The 18197-nt window shown below is 32.2% G+C and overlaps 1 protein-coding gene across 1 annotated transcript in view; it reads left to right on the top strand.

Annotated features, from left to right (window-relative positions):
* LOC108913599 (cyclic GMP-AMP synthase) overlaps nucleotides 1-18197 on the top strand; it is a 37329-nt gene that overhangs the window by 16877 nt on the left and 2255 nt on the right. Inside the window, exons 3-7 of the mRNA XM_018719166.1 lie at nucleotides 1633-1877; nucleotides 6900-7053; nucleotides 11779-11946; nucleotides 12125-12265; nucleotides 13865-13993. Coding sequence (XP_018574682.1) covers nucleotides 1633-1877; nucleotides 6900-7053; nucleotides 11779-11946; nucleotides 12125-12265; nucleotides 13865-13993 — 837 coding nt within the window. The remainder of the gene's footprint in view (nucleotides 1-1632; nucleotides 1878-6899; nucleotides 7054-11778; nucleotides 11947-12124; nucleotides 12266-13864; nucleotides 13994-18197) is intronic.

Genomic DNA, 18197 nt, shown 5'->3' with positions numbered 1-18197 from the left:
ATATGACGTCATTAGAGAAAAGTAATTATTTTGATAAAATCACAGTTTTGTGTGAATTGAATATATAATCATCACATATCATTTTGTAACCAATCGATTGAAATATATTATCATATTATATCTCATTAATTGTTTTCGTTATTGTTTATTATTATTCGTTATTGTTTTAGTATATTGTTTTCTTCAATTTGAGTTTTCTTCAATATAAAATCTGTTTGTTGGTAACTTCAATTATTTGCTTACGAATCGATACATGTTCAGAGATTAACTTACAGTAAAACCTGATTTACTTAAAAGGAACTATTACCTTGTGTGACATGAGATGACGTCATATGACATTCGTTCCAAATTTATCAACTTTTTTTATTTAGATTTCTTTGTTTATTGAATTATCGTACACTGTGAAATCCATCTAGTTATTTAAACTATTACCACCAAGCATTAAAATAAAAAATTATTGGAGTTTTATTCCCATGGCCATTTCTAGGCTTCTCGAGTGCTCAAAATTCAAACAGATTCCGATCTATTTTTTTCAGGATATTCATACAAATACATCTAACATGATCTTTCACAGTAGCGGTTACAGATATTATAAATTACGATAATTTTACGCTGATCTTCATTTTTGCCAGAACGAAAGTGTTTTTGAACATTTACTGAAATTAAAATTAAAATTGTTATAAAGTATTAATTTTGACGCAACAACTTATTGAGTTATGTATGACCAAATGATGGTAATAGTTAATAATAATAAATATTTTATTGTAATGCGTGATGGTAATAGTTTAAATTTAAAATAACTAGATGGATTTCACAGGGTCTAACGACACTTACAGTGTACGATAATTCAATAAACAAGGAAATCTAAATAAAAAATTTAGATAAATTTGGTACAAATACACTATTTTTCGAGACAAAACGTCTTAATCTGGTTCGGGTTGAGGCAGTACAGTATTGGGGGTCATAAGGGCTTGCAAAAAACGGAATAAAATTTCTAGGGTCGTATTTAAAAAAATGAAGTTGATGATGGTCGTGGAAAGACAAAACGGTACATATAAAAATTGATTATGCCATTCGATAGAGGGCAAAAAGTGGCCATGAGAAACTGTTCTTCTTTTTTTCCATATTACCTCAAATAATATTGAAATGAAACAAAAACGGATTTCCAAAATTTCGTTTTTTTTTTAATATTTCGAAAACTAATCATGATAGCCTTGATTTTTTAGAGGCATAATGTTGGTCCCCTAATTACGCAACTCTGCCCCCATTTAAGCTACTTTGTACCTGTTACCGTTTTCGAGATCCCTGTAGTGAGAAGCGAATTTGTAACAGCCTGTATACAATTATTTACAAAATTCACGAACATTGAGGCCATCTAGAGGCCAAAATCGCATCGATTTTCGATATAGGTGAATTAGCCTAAATCTGCTTATTTTGAGCACGAATCTGTGGTCTTCCGTTGTACACGTTATTCTGGCACACCCTGTATACACCAATATACCATTTTTTAAAGTCCTGTTTTCTAAAAATCACATTTATGTTGGTTTTATTTGAAGTTATGTACGGAATATTGGTAAGTTCTAAAAGAAAATTAAATACATTTCTGTAACCTTACATGTATTTTAATTTTAGGTTGTGGAACCTATAATCCAGAAAATGCGAGAAAAAGACAAACTTTTTAAAAAGCTCTATAAAGACATGTTTTTTGGAGGCAGTTATTACGATGGTTTAAAAATTGGATCTCCAAATGAGTATGATCTAGACCTGTTATTAAAATTTCCTCCACCATGTGAAACTGAAATTTGCAATATAAATGAAGTTGACATATATACTAGTAACAAACCGGGTTTTGTGAATCTATATTTGCGTAACAGGAAGTAAGTTTGGGTAGAGTGTACATGGTATCTTAGAATGACCACACACTGCTAATAAAAAAAAATAAGGTCAATTTTCCTATATACAAAAGCCAATGTCCATTGAATTCTGAATGTAGCACCACAAAAAAAAACAATTTTAGAGATCTTTAATTACTTCAGTGTAATATATTACTATGTAAGGAAATTATATACAGGGTTTTTCAGGATTAAATCGACAAACTTTAAGGAGATATTCCTCATAAAAAAATAAGAAAAAAGTCGAGTATAAATTTTTTTCCAAAGACGCCTCATTTTCGAAATATCGGCATTAAAGATTTTTTTAAAAATTCGAATTTTTTAAATAATTTCTAAATGATTTTTCATTGCTATTTAAGCCAAATTTGGCGTGACACGTCTTCTTATAGGATACCATTTTTCCATAGAAGTAGAAGTCACGCAAGCAACAGTTTGATATTAACCAAAAGTGTACATTCACTTTTTTCCTAACTCTTATAGTTTCATTCTGTCGATAAACTTTAAAATGAACCTCAACAAAAATTTTCTAGTAGGCTGTTGTCAAGCAATTTTAATTTGACGTTTTAAATGTTATTTTGAGAATTGTTGCACAAATTATCCATGAGATAAAGCGTTCAAACTAATAATAAAAATAAGTTTAATAATGCCGTCCATATTTTCGAACAATGAATATGCTGATATGGTCTTTGTATATGGTTTTTGTGATGGAAATGCCACGGCGGCTCGCCGTGAATATGCAGTAAGATTTCCTTATCGCAGACTACCAGCAAAGGAAACATTTTCAACGACATTTATTCGTCTCAGACAAACTGGGTCTTTCGGTATTTCAACTTATGCTGATGGACATTTTGCCTCACTTCAGGACGAAGTAAGATCGAATACTATTTTAAACCATTTCGATGAAAATCCATCCACGAGTGTCAGAAGATCTAGCTATGAGCTAGGAATTTCGTCAAGTTCCATTTGGAGCACTCTTCGGGCTGATGGACGCCATGCGTACCATATCCAGCGTGTGCAACATTTATTGCCTCAGTACATACGATGTAGGCGCGTGTTTTGTGACTGGATGTTAAACCAAGCAGAGAATGATGATTTGTTTACGCAAAAAGTAATGTGGACAGATGAGGCAACATTTACTCGAAGGGGAATTTTAAACCAAAGGAACAACCGTATTTGGTCCTACGAGAATCCACAAGCGGTAAGAGAACATAGGGAACACTATAGTTGATCCGTACTTCCTTCCGCATCGGTTAAATGCTGACCTGTTTACCGAGTTCCTTGAAAATGGTTTTCAAGATCTGTTAGAAGATGTTCCGCTTAATACTCGAATGAACAGTTGGTTTCAACTAGATGGTTGTCCTGCCATTTTGGTAGAGGTCCTAGGGAGTGGTTAAACATTAATTATCCCAGAAGATGGATTGGTCGTGGAGGACCTGCAGCGTGGCCCGCACGTACACCGGACTTGACACCGATGGATTATTTCGTTTGGGGTGGTGTTAAACAAAAAGTCTACAAGGTGCCAGTTGATACCCTAGAAGATCGAAGACAGCGAATAGTCCAAGCGTGTCGAGAATTAACTCCAATTCAGTGTCGATCGGCCACTACCTCCATAATTAGAAGATGTCGTGCTTGTCTACAGTCCGGAGGCGCCCATTTTGAACAAAATATTTTTTAAATCATTTCAATTTTGATTCACTTTTCGCTTTGTCTAGGTATAATATTAATTGGTAATTTTTTGGTTGTTTCAATTTTCAAATAAATTTTCATGTATTGTTTGCCATCTTATTTTATTTAAAAGTACACAACACAAGTAAATGAAGTGACTGCAAACCGCCTGAAAAAATTTAGGGTCGTTACGTTGTCGCATTACGACATAATCACATTAGATGTTAGGTACTTAAATATTTTTTAAAAAATACACTATATCTCAAAAACGAAGCATCTCCTAAATAATTTTAGTACTATTGGTTAAACCCAAGGGAAGGGGAGGCAAAAAGGCTTATTTGACTCACACATACTCGAGACTAAGACCAATTTTAATAGGTACTATATTTTTTTAGGTTTTATGAAGGTCTTCCTAAAGTTTATCGACAGAATCCAGAAGCACTCTTCCGAAAAATCAATTTTGCCATGAAACTATAAGAGTTAGGAAAAAAGTGAATGTACACTCTATGTCAATAACAAACTATTCTATCTAAAAACAGCATCATTTTTTATTTTCAGCAGGGCCGTTTTTATAATTTAATGAGTCCCCGTAACTCCGCCACTGGTTGCTTGCGGGACTTCTACTTCTATGGAAAAATGGTATCTTATAAGATGTGTCATGCCAAATTTGGCTTAAATAGCCTTCTTCATTTATAAGTTATTTAAAAAATTCGAATTTTTTTAAGAATCTTTCAATGCCCTATATTTCGAAAATGAAGCGTCTCTAGAAAATAATTTATACTTGATTTTTTCTTATTTTTTTATGAGAAATATTTCCTTAAAGTTTTTCGACTTAATCCTGAAACATCCTGTATGTATAAATATGACGAAATTTTTTAAGGATCTCCACCCCTTTAGACATTCGATTCGAGGATTTCATTTTTATCTACACATGAAAATAAAAAAAAAGTTTATGTGAATTTCAAATAAAACGAATATTGGGACAATTTATAAACAGCCGTAATACACTAATGAAATATTTATTTTTTATATTTATATTTATTTTATTAATTATTACAACCAAACATAAAAATGAAATTATAAAACAGTGTATTTCAATTAGAGGATTTGATCCCGGGACCCGATTGTCAGGATCCCGGGATCCCGACCACTTTTCGGTCCCCAAATTTTCGGGATTAAATTTTGCTGATCCCAAAATTTTCAGGATTGTCATCAATTTAAAAAAGTTGCAAAGCGTAAAGCAAAATGCTCAGCGCTAGTGCTCTCAACAAAATTGCTTGCCTATCATTTTAATATAAAATAAAGGTTCATCCCAAGCAAGCAGCATAAATTAATCCAGCGGGCTTGCGATACTTGGATTAAAACTTCTTGTATTTTAAACTAAAATGATAGACAAGCAATTTTTACTGGGTTACTTGGTGATATACTTCATTGTTGTATTCTTGAAATTTCGCGGTTGCCAATCGATTTTCTGCCGCAGTCAATATTATTTTTTAATAATTTTTGCTAAGAAACCTACTTTACTACCTACTTACTTGGTTATTACATGAAAGTCGTCTATTTAGTTGATGTTAAGAGAGATTTTTGTTAATTTTCAATATTTATTTGCATAATTTGTTTCATAAAGGTTTTTTTTTCAATTTATTAAGTCTCATTTATTCTGATAAAAAAGAATAACTTTAACATTAAGACTGAGTGATTTTAAGTCTGGTTAGTCTGACTCCAAGTCTGATTAGTTAGAGTGATAGACTCTGATGAACCGATCGAGTTGCGGTTTTCGGCATTGTTTTCGGAAAAATATCAGGAAAAAAGTCTATCTATTACACTTTGGGGCTGGATCGAAACTGCATTGCGGGTGCATAAAGTGCATCTTGGAGTGCATCAATTTTTCGGAATTTTCTAAAAATGGTAAAAATTGACTAAAAGTTGTAGAAATTTGTGTGCACGGGTTTTCGGGGTCGGGGATTCCGATTCTGACACTGAAAAGTATGCCCGACGCGCCTGAGGCCCCCCCCGGGGTGGCAAGGGGGACCTTCTGTAAAACATCGAATAGCTGAGTAATTGCCTTCTAAATTTCCACCGGGGATTTTTGGGGTCGGGGATTCCGATTCTGACACTGAAACGTATGCGCGACGTCCCTGGGGCCTTCTGTAAAACATCGAATAGCATAGTTTCGATCCAGCCCCAAAGTGTAATAGATAGACTTCTTTCCTGGTATTTTTCCGAAGACAATGCCGAAAACCGCAACTTGATGGGTTCATCAGAAAAAAATTTCGTATTCTGGGTGATTTTGGTCTAACTTGCCTGGACTATGATTAGATTAGCTAGGTGTATACCGTAAAATACGTTGATTTTTGTCTAAATTTTCATTACGTTGATTTTAGTCTGAATTTTGATTACGTTGATTTTTGTCTAAATGTTGATTTGCTGATTAAAGAGCTGATTTCTGTAAGATTTTCGTATTTTTTATTTGCAACCCTAATACCGAAATAATCCTGGGATCTCGGGATTGACTAAATATAATCCTGAAATCCCAGGATTAGAAAGAAGGACCAGGATGGAATTCCCTAATTTCAATATATGTAATACAAAATTCTCTTTTATTCCAGATTTATAACATATCAATATTTCACAAAGGACAAAATATCTTTATGAAAACATAATTTTGTCTTACAAAACATAAATCAGACAGCCATAACAAAATATAACACCCTGCATGTTATTTTCTGAATTATCCTAGTAATGTAATTCGAATAAATAAAACTATATCAAGTAAGAAGTCTTTTGCTGGAGATTTAGAGTAATATTAACAAATGTTGTTTCATGTACACTCTGTAGTTAGTAGTGTCCCGATCCCAATCTGTCCGAGACGCACATTTATTAACAAATAATTAGTTTTTAGCTAATTTAATTTAGTCAAGTTCTCATTAATTTTTCTTAATACAGCAATAATTTGTGAAGAAAAAATTTAAGTTTGCATAATTTGAAACGGATTAGTAAATCCTTTTGTCATTGTTTGCTATTAATATCATAAATAAAGAGCGTTCATAAATGTTTACAAGGCCTCGTGACCGCCGAGCTTTGGCAACCAACATTGCAAGGTTGGTACTGGTAAGGAAAATGTGATCTCTGATTAGTTGACTAGAATTGCGTGAAAAATTATACCAATCACAGCCTGATATTGTTTCAATAATTTTTAATTTTAGTGAAATTTAATTGTCAACAAGAAGGAAATAAAATTACTATTCCAAACAAAATTACTGATCACGTGGCTTGTAATCATTTATGAAGACTGTATACCATCTAGTGCATTGGGTAATAAATGAAAAAATGGTATTTTAGTGGTTTTGGAAATTTGTGTGAATTCTGGCAAGCCTATCTAGATATCCCTAAACTATTATCTTGGATGGAAGGAGTCATTCAAAAGGCTTTAAACGATTTCAGTGAAGACAGATCCTGGTACATTTTTCAGAATTTATACAGTCAAAAGTACTATGTAAGATCATAAATATATTATCATATAAACTTCTACTTATGAAATAAGCTTTTAAAAGTTTTATTAGGCCTATGTTGGACTATCAAATTCATCAAATTTGTTCTATCAAAACATTTTGACATCATTTTGATGTCGTAATGAATTATTTATTACTCGTGCGGGATAAGTCGTATCTTTTCGTTTGTTTTTTAGGTCGGTAAATAGCTGTTTGCCTACTCTATTTATTTGCATGCGGTAATCACACTTTTGACCTGTTTTATTGTCAATTCGCGTGCGACACGTATGATTACCGCACGCAAACGAATAGAGTAGGCAAACAGCTATTTACCGACTTAAAAAACAAGCGGAAAGATTGGACTTCTCCCTCATGAGTAATAAAAATTTGAATACAGTCGGAAGTATTATTTTTAAAAAGTGACATTTAAATGACGGTTGATCGTTATTTATGTCATCCTAAACTGAATAAAAATCTGAAATTAAATAATAAATTAAATTCTGTGAAAAATTATTAGAAGTCCTACAATTGTACCAGAAAGTGATCCAGATATACAGCGTGTCCCACTAGTGCGGGAACGTCCATTATCTATGTTAAAATGAGGAATATATGGATTTTTCTTTTCACTGTGTTGCCACATTTCTCGGAATGTACAAATTAAATATATATTCAAATATACAGGGTGTTCCACTTTTCCTGGCCAGACACCAACTTTGGTTTTTTAAATGGAAACACATTTTTTATATTTTTTTCGGATTCTACATCAAAAATAAAGGGTACTTTGTGTAGAATAGTTCTATTCAAATATTCACAGTTTTTGAGATATGTCACTTGAAAGGTTTTTCTAGTCGATATTGGCTGCTTACAGTTTCTGATACTGACAGGTTATACTAATAGCTACTAAGCCCATTTTTTTTATCAGATGTTTAGTAAGGATGACTCTTCCGAATCATGCTCATGGCCTACGTTATACAAGGTTACAAAAATATCATGTCAAAATTGCCAATTGAAAAATTGAAAAATCTCGAATTTTTTAAATGCAACACCCTGTATATTTTCATACCATGAGATGCAGAATTAAATTCTCTACAACTTTGCTATACTTGCTCCTATACCAAAATTCATTAGTTTTTCGTAAAATATCATTTCTATGAAAAAATGCGAAGTTTACAAATAGCTTATAATGTAAAATAACATAGTAGGCCAAAGGATAATCTAGAAAATTTTCGATTCACATAAACGACAGTAATAATTGTGAACCTGTCTTTTCTTGATTTTTTTTTATAGGGCTATATAAAAGACAGGGTATATGAAACTCCTCCGACAGATGTAGAAGATTTACGGGCAAAATTAAGAAATGCTTTTTTGACCGTAACTCCGGAAATGCTGCGAAATGTGTCAAGCAATTTTCGTCGTAGAATTGCTCAATGTCTAGAGAAAAATGGCAGACATTTTGAGCGGTTACCTGTTAATTACTAATTTAACTAGGTCTTTATTACTTTTGTTAGAAATACACGATGTTAATTTACTGCTTTGGATACTGCATGCGTGTTCTTGTCTTCTCATAATTTGCATTTGTTGTTCTTTCAAACCTCTCCTTCAGTTTTACAAAACACTTTGTACGAGGATATTTTTGTAAATCTGGATAAATACTTGTCAATAAACAGTTACCATGAGTTTTACTAATTATTCTATTATTTATTTACTAATTCTTCTTTAGAGTAATTCATTTCACAATTATTACTCTCACTTTTCTATTAGACCTTATGTGAATCGAACATTTTCCAGATTATACTTTGACAGGAGCCTACTACGTTATTTTACATATAAGCTATTTGTAAACTTCGCATTTTTTCATAGAAATGAGATTTTACGAAAAACTAATGAATTTTGGTATAGGAGCAAGTATAGCAAAGTTGTAGAGAATTTAATTCTGCATCTCATGGTATCAAAATATACAGGGCGTTGCATTTAAAAAAATCGAGATTTTTCAATTTTTCAATTGGCAATTTTGACATGATATTTTTGTAACCCTGTATAACGTAGGCCATGAGCATGATTCGGAAGAGTCATACTTAATAAACATCTGATAAAAAAATGGGCTTAGTAGCTATTAGTATAACCTGTCAGTATAAGAAACTGTAAGCAGCCAATATCGACTACAAAAACCTTTCAAGTGACATATCTCAAAAACTGTGAATATTTGAATAGAACTATTCTACACAAAGTACCCTTTAATTTTGATGTAGAATCCATAAAAAAATATAAAAAATGTGTTTCCATTTAAAAAATCAAAGTTGGTGTCTGTCCAGGAAAAGTGGAACACCCTGTATAGTTGAATATATTTTTAATTTGTACATTCCGAGAAATGTGGCAACAAAGTAAAAAGAAAAATCCATATATTCCTCATTTTAACATAGATATTGGACTTTCCCTCACTAGTGAGACACACTGTAGATAAATCTGTAACAAAAAATAGTATGTGCAATTCGTGCGGTTGTCTATTGCCCACTTGAGCGGATGAGCGCACTCATCACTTTATTCGTGAACTGAACTCCGCTCTCGTGAGCAATAGACAACTTTACCGCACTTATTGCACAATATACTATAATAAAACTATTCTGCCTTTGTCAAACTAACCAAAGTTTTTTATACAAATTAAGAGTTGCACACTGTTTTCTCATGCATTGTCTGCAAAATTGCAACACCTTTACAAAGCCGATGTGATCTTGCTGACAATGTACTATGTCTTACATAATAAAAAATTATACAATATATTCTTGATTTTCATACAATACGAGTTGCTCTCTATTATAACAATCTGCTACCAGCTGACGTTTTAAAATTTATTTTTCATTTCAAATTTAAATTTAGCCATTGGTCTTATTTTGTCGAATAATTTTAGAGAAACAACAGGTTATAAAATTTCACAAATTTAATTAACCATTTTAAAATAATTTGATAGTGAGTCCATTTTCAGAAAAACTTAAATTGTAATTTAACGGCGTGAGCAAACTATTTTGATCAAACGAATTTGATAGTCTAACATGTAGTTTATACTGAGTTAAACATTTTTCAGTCGATTGCCGACAATTTGCATTACAGGGTGTTTCAGTTCGAGTGCATCAAACTTTAACCACAAATAGAACTCAATAAATAATTCAGAATTGCCTTATACAGCATAAGTCTCACCGTTTTCACTATACAGGGCTGTATTGTTCGGTTTTTAAAATCATATTATTTATGAAATCTTTGTTATGCTTAACACGAATTGATTCAAATTTGGTGTGGTGTTGACATTTACATATGTACATAATTTACAGTAAAATTTACAAATTTTTGTATGTCGGTGGCGTAGGAATGGGTTGTAAAGCGGGATTTTCTTACCTTAACTTCTACGCCAATGACCTAATAATCATTTGGGATTCATTTTTAGATTCCCTGGATAATTCTACATAAAAAAGGTATACTTGTTGAAAATCGGTATAGTGTATCGTTTTACTGAAAATCTCAGTTGAATGGGAGACCGTTCTTCTGATAAGAAATTTAGTTTCTTAAGAATAGGAAATAAATTTTAAATTAATATTATTATAATTTCACGTGTTACCTTAGAATTCAAAACAATATTAAATAATGTGTCTACATCGGCAAAATGACTAGTAAATTTTAAATATAATCCCTTGTGTATTATTTTTTGCATTCGTAATATGGTGAATTCCTTCTCTGAGCTCATTTTTTTGTTGCGCTACAGTGCGGTAGACAGCATGTTCAATGGCACCTCCTTTAAAATTTCATTTGTGTCATTTTGAAGCAATTGTAGGTATCCTTGCTCATTCAACGATCCGTTTGTTTCAAGCAGATGTAATTCCTTCAAAAAATTACACCTACATACTAATTTTAAATCTGCGCTGTGCGTCGATTACAGTATCCGCACAAAATGATTGCCATGAATAAACAACTAAGCAATAATAGACTTATCTGTCATCAGGAATTGTCATTTTGTTCTTAAGATTTAAAATATTTTTTAGTGTTTGCAAAAAAATTGATGAATATCCAAGAATTTCTTGTCATTCAACTGAGATTTTCGGTAAAATGATACCCTATACCGATTTTCAACAAGTATATCTTTTTTATGTAAAACTGTCCGCGGAATATAAAATGATTCCCAAATGATTATTAGGTCATTGGCGTAGAAGTTGGTGTAAAAAAATCCCGCTTTACTACCCATTCCTACGCCACTGACCTACAAAAATGTGTAATATAAATCATGCACACACCAAATTTGAATCAATTTGTTATAAGTATAGCAAAGATTTCATAAATAATATGATTTTAAAAACCGACCAATACGGCCCTGTACAGTGAAAACGGTGAGACTTAAGACCCTTGCTGTATAAGGCAATTCTGAATTATTTATTATTTATTTGTGGTTAAAGTTTGATTCACTCGAACTGAAACACCCTGTATAGACGAGGGTCATCCAGAAAGTAAAGAATCACAATTACATCATGCATCCCAGGTTGGGTGAAAGTCCAACCAATGACATCCTGGCTCAGATCTTTGGCGGTAGACGGGTATAACATCGGCATTGAATAATGAAATGCTTTGACTTTGTTTCTAGTTAGTTATGCCAAATTGTTTACTTTCTGGACGACTCATATTTTAATTGAGTTTCATTTCAAAAAATATCTTATGAATTGATATTTGGTTAAGATTTTAGTATTTTTTAGGTAAAGGTTTATAAACAAGGTCCAGCGTTCACTCTGATTATAAGAGGGGAAAATCTTGGTCAACTAGTAAACTTGAGCATAGATTTAGTACCCTGTTTTTCATTTGATTACAGTAGATGGCCAAAGAATGGATTTAAACCAAATCCATTCAGCTACAACACTGATATGGTTAGTACCCCTCTAGAACCTATATTCTATTTTTTTATCAAGTCGTAGAAAACACTTATACAAGGTGTGTTATTAAGAATTGTACACAGCTTAATCCCTTAATCAAAATTGCTCCTTTTCAGTCTACAGATAGAGATACAGAAAACAAAAAAAAATTATGTAAATATTTAATTTTTAGTCCGATTTCTTTGTTGTACCAAAATATCCAAAAGGAGTTCCAAATTATGGAGGTAGATACTGGCGATTATCTTTTCAAAAACAGGAGAGGTATCTAATACATAACAAGGGCCGTCTAAAGCCTGCATTAAAATTGCTAAAGGTATGCATTAATTTTTAAATTCGTAGCATTAACATTGTTTTGTTTGCCTTTCTGTGTTTCAAAAGTTTTAATATTTTTTTAAATTTCACATATTCGATCATTTCTATATGGGGTACCTACGAATATAATATAATTATTTTAAATAATAATAAATAATATAAAATATTTAAATGAAAGTAATAACAATCTCAAAACTATTTTATTAAAGAAAAATGTTGGTAACAGAATAAAGGATAAACTTTTAACTTAAATATTACTAGGTAATGATATGTCAATGACTAGTTTGTTAATAAAAAACATTAAGATTCGCCGTTCAGAATAGTTCGGCCGCTTCATCAAAATTGTGTTACATTAGCTTTATTAAGAATAACAGCTTTAATTCTGGCAAGCAATGCATCTACCACCTAAGCGCACTCTTCAGGCAGCATGCTGCCTACATTTCTTGTAATTTGGTGCGTAGTCGTTAACTGAACTGGATGACTGGATGTTTGCGTAACTGTTTCTTCATTTTATGCCACAATGTTTCTATTGGCAGGTCTCGACTGCTAGAGGGTTATTCCATAACAGGAACATTATGTTTCTTTTACCAATATTTGTCTTTAATAAAATAGTTTTGAGAGTGTTAGTACTTTTATTTAAAAATATTGTAAAATTATGCCTGACCGAACTTATGAGCCTGGGCTCGTATGTCAGCTACAATTTTGATACAAATCGTTTCGAATATAGAAAGTATACAAATCTCTGTAGTTCTAAGTTTTCCTGGGATTGGAAACATATTAAAAATATTGCATAAACCGAACACCCATTTGTATAACTTTATAATTGGTATGCTACTTAATGCAACTGACGTGTTTCTAAATAAATGAAAAAATAATAACTTAAGTCGCATGAACCTAGTGTTCCTGAAGCATTTATATTTCAGTCTTCGATACAAAAAAAAAACTCAAATCACTTTAAAATATAGCAAATATAGTAAAAGTAATATTTAAATATTTAGTTATAGATATTAACACTTTTAAAGTACTATACATCAAGTATCAAGTGTTATCCTCAATATCTTTTTGATGCCAGTAGTGAGAAAATTCTATTAATGATGATATTATTAAAACATGTTTAATACTTAATATTTTATTAGTGAAAAATGTTTTATAGGACATTTGGCTTTCAATTAAGTCTTAAAACTTTTGAAGAATCCAAGCTTCAAAAAGAAAAAAACAAAATATATAATTTAAATTTAATCATAAACACGATAACTTGAATAAAAGATATTTGCCCTGATACTTACCAAGTAAAATCTTTCCAATTTAAATGTTTTATTTTTCATTTATTAGGATTAGGATTTAGAGACATTACTGACTAGTTTATTTTCAAAGGCAACAAAGAGGCTCATATCATACAACTTGTTGACTGCGCCATTATGTTTATAAAGCATATAATTAATAATTATGGTCTATTGGTGTTTAATTGATACCAATGTAAGATAATAATAGGCATCTTTGAAGTTTTTGAGGTTGATATCAAAAAAGGGATAAAAAAATAAGTTGGAAATAATATGGAATATTAAAGATTTACAAATGCATACATTTAATTTATTTTCAGAAAATGAGAGATACAATGAACAGTAATCAAATATCTAGTTATTATTTAAAAACTGTGGTTTTATGGGATGCCGAAAAACAAGATCCAAATTTTTGGCTTTGTAATTCGTTGAGTTATGTCTTTATGTATGTAAGTATTACTGAAAAATGAATAGTACCTAACTATAGTATATTACGTAATAAGTGTTGTAAAAAGCATTTACGCACGAATGGAAAAGTTACGCACGACGCCGCGTAGCGGCGAGTGCGTAATTCTATGAGTGCGTAATTGCATTACACCACGTATTACGTACTATACTTTACCTACGCCCACTACTTTAAATACTTAAAAACACACCGTCTGCGATCAATGCAAGATTCCTATTACGTCGTACGGTAAAAAAATCGCACAGCTTGGTAAAAAAATCGTACAGTTTTCCTAGCAACCGCCTAGCGACGGTCAATACAAACAGTATTGTATTGACCGTTGCTAGGAAAACTGTGCGATTTTTTCACCGTACGTAATAGGAATCTTACATTGATCGCAGATGGTGTGTTTTTAAGTATTTACAGTAGTGGTCGTAGGTAAAAATTATTACAAAACTAATATGTAATGTGAAAGAAAATATAAATTTATCTATAAATTTTAGTGGCAGTCGGTAAAGATTAAATTATTCTGATAATGAAATATGGAATCTATACCGTTTTTAAGGGATGATTTCTAGCTCCACTTTTAAAATTTTTACGTTTTGAAAAAATTTCGAATGAAATTAGCCAAGTTAAAAATCGAAAAGAGAATCATAAGAATTAAGTTTCAAAATTTTGACAATGCTTTTCTCTCATTAAAAGCAACAAATAATAATATCTAAGTAACCTGTGCAAATGCTCTATGGAATGATTACCTTAAAATTTTTTGCTATCCTAAATATTAAATAGTACCACTAATTATAGTAAACTCCAGAATTCTTCGAAGCGAGGACGCATAAATCACAATTTTACTGTTCATCGGTCGATATTATCACTGTCTTTAAATCACTCTGATAATTTGACGGTAATCGAATGGCGTTTATATAAAGGGTTTTTTGGCGAGCCAAACCACATCAAACCCGGTTAGCTCGAGTTTGATTGTGTTAAGAGTTTGAGTTAACATTTGACAGAACTCGCAAAAATTCTTTTGGTTTGGATATCTAATCAATAATAAAATCGTAACCTATAATCTATGATAGTGCTCGTAGCTCAAGTTGTTTGATTATTTCTTATATACTATAGTTTTTATTCCTAATCTGAAATGCACATCTATGAAAGAACGTTAATGTATGGATGGTTATTAAATCAAAATGGGTTTACCTTGTTCACAAATATTATCTATTCCTACGCAAATGTATCGTCTAAAAGGAAGTTAAAGATCTATACAGTAAAATATAGAAAATGCATATCTACCATCTTATAAACGATTAAAGTTATTTGGATCTTCGATTACTATTTTTTTATTATCAATTTTAAATATTACTTTGTATTTTTTGCAAAGTGAATCCTTTACCAAATTTTTTTATTTTCAACATACCTATCCAAACCTCTAAAGAAACGAAGTAGTGACTAAGTATGATGGTACGAAACAGAAAATAAATAAACAAAGATAGAAATATTAACTTAAGATCCAAACCAACCCACAAGTCCGGTTTGATGGTTAGGCAAACTTTGCCAAACCGGGTTAACTACATTTCTCGCCAAAACGTCAAACCGCAACAAACTATAGTTAACCGGGTTAGCGGTTTTCTCGCCAAAAAACCCTTATAGTTTCTGCGGTGCTTCCCTATTTTCTATGTTGGTATATATGCAGAAGCTATATAAATGCCATTTGCTTAAATTATTAGAGCGATTTAAACAAGTGAAACCGATGAAATGTGAAAGTGTGATTTATGCATCATCACTGCCAGTAGTTCCAGGGTTTACTAATTAGTTCCTATTTCTGAGCTTTTTATTGTCAATTAAATGTTTTTACTTGGGACACATAACAAAAATTCAAATTTAAAAATTTATATATTAAAATTAAGGATTTCTATGAGTTAAATGTCAGGTTAATATTTTGACATGAAACTTTTGAAGTCATACCTATTTAAATTTTAATACAATACTAACATTCCATTTTTCAAATTTTATAATAATGTAACTTCCAGAAAAATGAAAATTTTGTGATATGTAAAGTTGATCATGAAAATAATATACAGGATGTCCCATAAGCACATGATTAAAAAGGTACTGCGACATTCTTTGGCTCAAAAGAAGACGATTTGACCTAACTTCCATTAAGAAAAATTGCCTGGCTCTTTTGCTATTGACTGTCAAAGTTCTTGAAAAAAAAATGTTTTTTGTAATATCTGGAGAATGTTGCGATGGATTTTAATGAAACTTACTGTGGACTTGTTCCTACATAAAACTCATGTTTTGTTGAAGAACCGCGTCCATCTGCTTTGGATTAGTGGTAAATTCTTGAGTGTCTTGGTACAAGATCTACCAGAACTTTTTATTTGGTCGCTGGAATCAATTTATTTTAGTTTTATTGATGCATCAGTCCTTTTTCGAGATTTTCGTGCTCTTGGTAAAATCTTGTAGCATTCATAGTTTTTACTCAAAGATATGTTTTCAATTTTAGACAATCATTATCCCTACTACTCAAGTACAACAAATACTCACTACTATCGTAGTATCTTGGTAAAATCTTGTAGCATTCATAGTTTTTACGCAAAAAAATGTTTTCTGTTTCATTGCGACTTAACAATTTTAGATGTATCGCAGTAAATCTGCCCTTTTACAAGAAACGGCTTTCTCTAATAATAATTGCCAGTTCTTTTGCTTAGGATATCAATATTGGAAGTAAAATGGTCGCAATGTTAAAGTCTGTCGCAATGCGACGGATTGAATATAATTTTACTTCATTAGATTTATTTTTTGTTAACACTCAAAAAATGTAAAGATGTACTTAGGAAAGACATAATTCTCTTTATAGTTACACAGATACGATAGATGATGGTGGTTACAAGACATGTTCGAAGAAAATGGGGAGCATATTTTCTTGGATGTATAGCTGGATCCTTCGATTGAAATTGAATAGAGCCCTCCTCAACATTTTTTAATCATTCCGTATTACATCCGCCTCGTTTTGAATCCTACGCAATAATTCTTCCTGGGATTCCACAGGAGTAGCGTAAACTTTATTCTTCAAGGCTTCCCATAGAAAAAAATCTAACAGCGTTAAGTCGGGGGACCTGGGGGGCCATTCGACAGGAACATCTCTCCCTCTTCTTCCGATCCACTTGTGTGGAAAAGTATTATTTAAATGTGCAGTTACATTTGCAGTAAAGTGCGTAGAAGCACCATTAGAACCGGAAAGGTATTCGTCAGAAAATTGAAATAATTTTCGCTATCCAAGCGGCGCGGCAATATAAGGACCCAGAAGGATGTCACTGATGATCCCGGCCCAAACATTTTATTGGAAATTCCACCTGAAAGTGGTTAATACGCCTCGCATGAAGGATTTCTTCTGCGTAATGATAAATAAAATTTGGTGAAATTTGGATCACGTGCCCGCGCTCCTTAAATAAAGGGGCAAAATTGAAATCTCTCAAAATGGTGTGGTAAAAGCTCCTGAATAGACGTCGCATATTAAGGATAGAGGAGCTGCTGTCTTATGATGCAATTAATTGCACTTTTTGGTACGCCAAGTTCCACTGTCAGACGGCGAGTACTGATATTTGGATCTCCAGCGACCCTATTTAAAACGTCTCCCTCAATGGCTGCATTTCTTCTTGAGGACTAGCCACACGGTCAATAGCTCGAACACCAAATTGCCCAGTCTCCCTCAAATTATTTTCAATCCATGTAAATTCGTAATCTGGAACCCGTCGATTTGGGTATCGCGTCGCATAGACGCGTACACTCCTACCCAAGTTGTCTTCGCAAACTTTGATCAGTCGGTCATCTCTTCTTTAGAAAACGCCATTCGAAACCGATTTGATTGATAATTCATTTAATATAAAATAACATCATCACTTACTACGATAGTAGTAATTGTAGTGAGTAGTTGTACTTACTTGAGTAATAGTGATAATGATTGTCTAAAATTAAAAAAAAAATGCGTAAAAACTATGAATGTTACAAGATTTTACCAAGAGCACGAAAATCTCGAAAAAGGACTGATGCATCAATAAAAAATAATATGAATTAATTCCAGCAACCAAATAAAAAGTTCTGGTAATAATTCTTGTACCAAGACACTCAAGAATTTACCACTAGCCCAAGGCAGATGGACGCGGTTGCTTCATCAAAACATGAGTTTTACCTAGGAACAAGTCCAC

Source organism: Anoplophora glabripennis, unplaced genomic scaffold (genome assembly GCF_000390285.2).
Source record: "Anoplophora glabripennis isolate ALB-LARVAE unplaced genomic scaffold, Agla_2.0 scaffold770, whole genome shotgun sequence".
Taxonomy (NCBI): Eukaryota; Metazoa; Arthropoda; class Insecta; order Coleoptera; family Cerambycidae; genus Anoplophora; species Anoplophora glabripennis.
Note: the sequence above shows the minus strand (reverse complement) of the source record. Positions and strands in the feature narration are given on the sequence as shown.